The sequence below is a fragment of the Pterocles gutturalis genome, unplaced genomic scaffold (assembly GCF_000699245.1).
Source record: "Pterocles gutturalis isolate BGI_N339 unplaced genomic scaffold, ASM69924v1 scaffold53701, whole genome shotgun sequence".
Taxonomy (NCBI): Eukaryota; Metazoa; Chordata; class Aves; order Pterocliformes; family Pteroclidae; genus Pterocles; species Pterocles gutturalis.
In genome coordinates, this window is record NW_010102553.1 from 200 (window position 1) to 7,112 (window position 6,913).

General features: G+C 36.8%; 1 protein-coding gene across 1 annotated transcript; it reads left to right on the top strand.

Moving 5' to 3' along the window:
* Positions 1-985: 985 nt before the first annotated feature.
* DDX59 (DEAD (Asp-Glu-Ala-Asp) box polypeptide 59) lies at positions 986-6,050 on the top strand (the record flags this gene model as incomplete). The annotated part of the gene is made up of 5 exons (XM_010086311.1): positions 986-1,804; positions 3,631-3,798; positions 4,301-4,390; positions 4,797-5,048; positions 5,898-6,050. Coding segments are annotated over exons 1-5 (1,482 nt in total), but the record flags the coding sequence as incomplete, so codon positions are not given.
* Positions 6,051-6,913: the final 863 nt, after the last annotated feature.

A 6,913-nucleotide genomic window follows, 5' to 3' on the forward strand; every position in this document is an offset into this window, starting at 1 on the left:
CTCCCCGACCCGCAGGTTGCAGTCCTCAGAGCTCCTCTGGTTGGGGAGGCTCCTGGCGAGGCTTCATCGCTCTGAACGGCTTTGAGTTGCACAGGAAAAACAGCTGGCTGTAAACACAGAGATGGCTTTGGGTATTTTTAGAAAGCCGATGTAAAAAGAAGTTGATAGAGACTGGTATGCACAGTATGATTAAGTCAGAATAAAATTACGGTGTTTTGTGTACTTATTTACTGACTGTACCATACCAAAGGATTTCTAAGAACATCTGGGACTTCCAGAGTCAACTACTGAAAGTTTCCAAATATAAAAGTTAGGGTTATTTATGGACACTTAATTCAGCTTCCTCGTATTATAGTGCAGGCTTGGCAAATTGATCATGTAGGTCTTTGCTTTTTCTTTGACACCCTCAACAAACAAGCTGGACTCTAAACAGATCTCAAAGTTTATAGCCTTTTAAAATGTGGGTGGACTTTGAAAAGGACAACAAAAGGAGTGGTCTTGGGTGGGTCCCTTGCTGAATTTCACATCCTTTTGAAAATTGATGGTTTAGTTTGGGGTTTTTTTCATGGCTTAGAAGAATGCATGTTTTGCTTCTATATCTCATCTTAGAATCAAGTAAGGTCTCAAAGAATTTAAGTATGACTGGCTCTCAAAATGGATAAATTTTCAGACAAATAGTGAAAATCAAAGTTTTTATTCAACTGCAAATGTCGACTACTGAAAACTAACTGTAGGTGGATCTATCTGTACCATGCTTCCACAGTTATTTAAAGTGTTGCTTTACATTGCATCAGCATTGTTAAGACCAAGGTCATTTTTAAACAAGGCAGTTTCTAGATCTTTTCAGGGATTGAGGGTTGGTTTCTATGTTTGCAAGGATATTTCCTAGACGTTAAATTTTTTTTGTAGTAACAGTAAAATATACCTTTCTCAATGGTAATAGTTGCTAACAACTGTAACAATTTTCTTTCTAGTGTACTGAAGCATGTTTTTACCAAGATCTGTTAAAGTCAAGAGGACTGCTGATGAGGACAGAAGTTGTACAGCTAAGAAAAATAAATTGTCTTCTGGAGGATCTTTGCTAGAGGAGACCACTGAGTTTCAAGACTGTAAGTCAGTTAGAACAGAAACTTCTCCTTCAAGATGCAATTTGAACGAAGTTGTACAAGAACGGACAGAACCTGTAGCTGGAGATCTTAATGTTGCTAATACAACTTTGGGAGAGGACAACCAAAATCCTGATGAAGATAGGTCTTCAGAAGAACCTGTAAAATCCTTCAGCAAATCCCAGCGTTGGGCAGAACCTGGAGAACCTGTATGTGTTGTGTGTGGTCGCTATGGAGAGTATATCTGTGATAAAACAGATGAAGATGTTTGTAGCTTGGAGTGTAAAGCCAAACACCTTCTACAATCTCAAGAAAAAGAAAAAAAGCTAAAATCTGATCAACTCACAAAAGCAGAATCTCCAGCGGAAGCTCATGTGCTTAATACGCCTTATTTCTACAAAGATCATTCCTTTATTTTAGGTTTGCGATATGAGCAGATTGAGAACCTTAAACTGCAGCTAGGTATTGCTGTCCAGGGCCAGCGAGTTCCAAGACCTATTGTAGAGTTTGAACACTGTGGTTTTCCTGAAACTTTAAATCATAATTTAAAGAACTCTGGCTATGAAGTCCCAACTCCCATCCAGATGCAAATGATCCCTGTTGGACTATTAGGGAGGGATATTGTGGCTAGTGCAGACACGGGCTCCGGAAAAACAGCAGCCTTCCTACTCCCTGTTATTATGAAGGTTTTGGAAGAGGTAATGAAACTTCATGTGTTTAGAGAAAGTGGTTTGCAGCTTTATCTCTTAGATTCCCAATGTAACTGAGAATATAATTGCAGTGGTTTTTATTGATGTTCAGTGGTTTATTTTACTTTTTATTGTATACTGTACTTCGTGTGTGGTTCTGTATTGCTTTTTGCTTTAGTGGTTTTATTCTAAAAGACATGCATAAGAATATACTTGAAAATTCTGGACCTGATTCGAGTTGATGTTTTGGACTGTTTAGATGCCTTTATATATATATATATTCAAATGAATAATTTAAAGATTATTTAAGTAACTCTTAATCTTTAAAATACTATAGCATTAGTTGTAAGAATGGAAGCATTATATAGGAGCATTTAAGAACAGGTGTATTGAACTCCAGAACCTCCTCTGTCTGATTATCATTAAGGTCTGCAAGACAGTTATATGCTTTTAATAATATGCACAAAATTGGAGCCTCAGTGAATAATACTTAATCTCTCTACATGATTGTTCTCATTCTTCATCTTCAGGGTACTTTACAAGTTAATGTATACATCAAGAAAGAATTTTATTTTGTTGTTTAAAATAAATTTGATTTATAATGTAAAAGAGAGGTGAGATGTTAAGAGCATAAGGGTAATCTGGTTATGAGATATTTGATCGTTCCTGGCATCTCTACATAGATACCTTTTTTTGTGGTGGTAAGTTGTTAAGTTAAACACTGCTGCTCAGTTGAAAACGACTGAAAAAGCCCTTCTTGACATAAGTGTTTAACTATGTAGTTCCCTTGATGATGCAGTGGGAAAAGAACGATATTTTGCTGTTGGTCACTTGTAAATATTCCTGTTGAAGACCAGAAAGAAACACATACCATCCAGAAAACTGCTAAATGAGTTTGTGATTGTAGTATCAATATATGAGAGAGCTTTGTTTATTTGCTGAGAGGTGATCAGTATTACTGAAATAAAGGGTTTTGGAGCTAGACCATTATTCTGCCTTCCCCCCCCACTTTTACCATATGTTCTTTGTTAGTATGTGTTAACTGGAGTTAGGAATCTGTATTAATCTCAGAGGAATCACTGCCCTGTAATTTTGTGTTTTGTGGGTTGCAGAAGTATCAGTGAGGTGATACTTGGTTGAAGAGCCTTATCTAAGGAACAACAAAAAATAAATTTAAGACTGTACAACTTTAATGACTCATCTCTACCTGGCTGACTAATAGTAGGTCAGAGGGGCTATTGATTTTGTTTTTAAATTTCAGAGACATATGTTTTTGCTGTATAAAGTTCCTAGCACTGCTTATCTTCTCTGGTTGATACTTAATGTTTTTACCTAGTGATGTGCAAGACAGTGAAGAGAAATAGTCTGTTCCTGTAATATCAAGGCTTCTAAAATATTTTTAAAATGATATCTAGATTCATCCTGTGTTTTGAGTTCATGTGGTATTTATTCTGAATTTCTGTTAGAGATTAAGTGCAATAGCTAAAATAGAAAAAAGCAATCTTTACAAACGACTGCTAGCTTTCTGGGCCTTTTTTCATTGTTAGGAAGCTATTCAAACAGTGTACTTCCACATGCATTAATTTTTTTGTTTTCAAAAGTTGAGTAATTGAGGGATAGACTTCCTTGGCATGCACTGTTAAAAGTATGATCCCTTTCTGCCAATAGAAAGGGTATTAGCAGTCCAATTGAATCCACAGTAGTTACACTATATACTTTATATTTCAGTATTGGGACATTTAGTCTCCCCAAAAGCTTTCTCTCTTAGATAGAAAGCTTTTTATCAAAATAATAAAGCAATTCCATGTTCAACAGATTTCTCCCCCTCTTTCTAGACAGAAACTCCATCTGCCCTTATTTTGGCACCAACAAGGGAGTTAGCAATTCAGATAGAGAGACAAGCTAAAGAACTGATGGCTGGTTTACCAAACATGAGAACAGTTCTCCTGGTAGGAGGTTTACCACTACCACCACAGCTTCACCGTCTCAAGCAAAGTGTTAAGGTAAGGAGTACAGAGTGGAAAGATCCTGTGGGGAGTTATGTTTTCATGACATTCACAGAAAAGAAAAATGTTACTGTTGACATGTGTGAACACACAAAAATGTGTTTTTCCTAAGTCTAAACTACTAAAACAATTGTTAGCTCTTAAAAATTTTACAGTAATACAATTTTTTTAACATTTTGACTTCTGATCAAACATCAAATGGCTTTTTTTTTTTTTAAAGTTTCATGCGTGATATTGCTGCTTTCAAAGACTGAAATATGCCATTTTATTAAACAAGGAGTTACAATTTACAGAAAAAATAGTTTGTTTTTAATGCAGATTACATTGTATTTAGACACTTCCATTAGAGTTCTAAGTTCCTTGAATGCGAGTAATTTCACTAATTAGTGCCCTTCCCACCCATGTGCTGTAACTTCATAGTCTTTCTACAACAGGTGTCTGTCCTTTCATGGAATTTCTAACTCCTGGGGGTTTTTTGTTTGTTTTCTGTCTTTTTTAGGTTATAATAGCAACACCTGGAAGACTAATTGAGATTTTAAAGCAAAGTTCTGTTCAGCTGCATGGCATAAAAATTGTAGTGGTGGATGAAGTAAGTTTTTAGCTATCAGGGCTCTATTGCCTATACAGGGCTCTATCTGCCCTTTAAGAGCCAGTGTGGGTGCCTGGTCAAACTGATTAAACATACAGAGTGTTCATTGTAAAGATAAAATATATTAAGAGAAATAAATAATTTTTAAACACAATTTAAAATGTGCTTGAACAATGCATGTTCTGTTGGCTATAAAAGACTTAACTACCTGACACGGTAATACTGCTAGACTAGTCTGAATGATTTGTTTTTAATTTTCTCACTTAGCTTTTCTTTGGAATAAAAATACTCTTGCATTGGGATTATTACATACCAGTCACACACATTATGGTTCTTCTGTCAATTCAAGTTCATGTTTCTGCTGTTTATGGAAAAATCTGGTACAAACCTAATTTTTTTGACTTAGGTGGATACCATGTTAAAAATGGGTTTCCAGCAGCAAGTGTTGGATATTTTGGAAGACATCTCTCATGATCATCAAACCATATTGGTGTCAGCCACTATTCCGGTGGGCATTGAACAGTTAGCAAATCAGCTTCTGCACAATTTTGTCAGAATAACAATTGGAGAGAAGAATCTTCCTTGTTCCAATGTTCGCCAAATTATCTTGTGGGTAGAAGAACCATCTAAAAAGAAAAAGCTCTTTGAAATATTAAATGTAAGTAATATTTTTTCTTATAAGAACAAGTTAAAAAAATGTTCGTGTCTTTACACATCTCTGTTGGGTTCTCTTCTTTAATTGTGATATGTATGTAGTGAAGAGGTGGAGTGAGGTTAAGCATATAACTGCATTAACTAGGTCAGTGGTTCTGTTATGTAGGAGCTTTGATGGCAGTTTCAGGGATTACTTCACCCCCATCACTCACACCTCCCCCTGTGCAGCAGCAAACTAGATTCCTGTGCTGGGATCCAAGTTGTAATTTTTAACTTTGGTCATTTTTTTGTGATTCGCAGTATGGCATCTCAAAGATTTGTACCGATTAGCTGTGAGTGCTAGAGGAGCAGGACTTCCTTGAACTGTCATAGCTGCTTTATGGCTTAGGAGTGGTTTGTCATTTTAAGAGTCTTAAAAAAAAAAGTGAGAAACATGATTTATTTCTTTCTTGAATTTTCTGTATATGAATAATAATATCTATCTTTTATCAGTTCTTTGGGGGGCAATTTTGGAGTCTTGGCTGCAGTTATCCAAGAAGTAAATAAGAATTTTCAACTGAACCTCAGAACTTAACAGAAATTTTGACTTCTAAAAAATGCATATGTTGACCTAAACTTGGGTCAGAGTCTACAAATCATTGTATGTTTATGATGTACAGATTTGTATAGTTTCAGGGCTGGCATCTTGCTCCTTCTTTAATCTAGAGTGTAATAATATTTATTCATCTGAAAGTGTTGTTAATATTAGAGATAATGATCAGAAGAAATTGAATCCAGGTTGCTGATGATGAGCATCAAACTGTTCTTGGTATTGAAAGCAATATCTTCTTTCATAAACTGTTTAACTTCACAGGATAAGAAACTCTTCAAGCCTCCAGTGCTGGTGTTTGTGGACTGTAAGCTAGGAGCAGATCTGTTGAGTGATGCTGTTCATAAGATTACAGGATTGCAGTGTACAGCTATGCATTCTGAAAAGTCTCAGGTGGAAAGAACAGACATATTACAGGTTTGTGGCTCCTAAGGTTGTTTTGGGGATTTTGATAGATTTAAAATGGCCATTTTTTTTTTAAAGGTAGCTTAATTTGAAATAGTTAAGTCACAATTTACTGCTTTTATGTGGGGAGGGGAGAGACAGATGGGACCAAGCAAAACTGTAGATAATAATGTAATTTTAAGTGCAGATAAATACTGGAGACTATTTCCTACATTATTTGCTTTGAAATGGGAATTTAAATATGCATTTAACTTTAATTGATTATTTTTTAATTAAAATTGTGGTTTTGATCTCTTTTTAAACATGATGGGACAAGTCTCATAGCTGGAGTGCTGCAATGGATGGCTGTAAGCTCTTCAGAAAGTACAGGCAAGGAAGGAGAGGAGGGGGGGTGGCTCTATATGTTAGGAAGTGTTTTGATTGTATAGAAATCGAGGATTGTGGTGATAAGTTTGAATGCTTATGGGTAAGAATGAGGGGAGGGCTAACAAGGCTGATATCCTGCTGGAGGGTGTTACAGGCCACCCTCCCAGCAGGAGGAAGCAGATGAGGCATTCTATAAGCAGCTGGCAGAAGTCTCGTGATCGCTCCCCCTGGTTCTTGTGGGAGACCCCAACCTGCCAGACGTCTGCTGGAAATACAACACAGCGGAAAGGAAGCAGTCTAGGAGATTCTTGGAGTGTGTGGAAGATAACTTCCTGACACAGCTGTAAGCGAGCCTGCCAGGGGAGGAGCCTCGCTTGACCTGCTGTTCACACACAGAGAAGGACTGGTGGGAGATGTGGTGGTTGGAGGCCATCTTGGGATTAGTGACCATGAAATGAGAGAGTTCTTCTGAAGTAAGGGGAGGTGCCAGCAAAACCACTAACATGGAC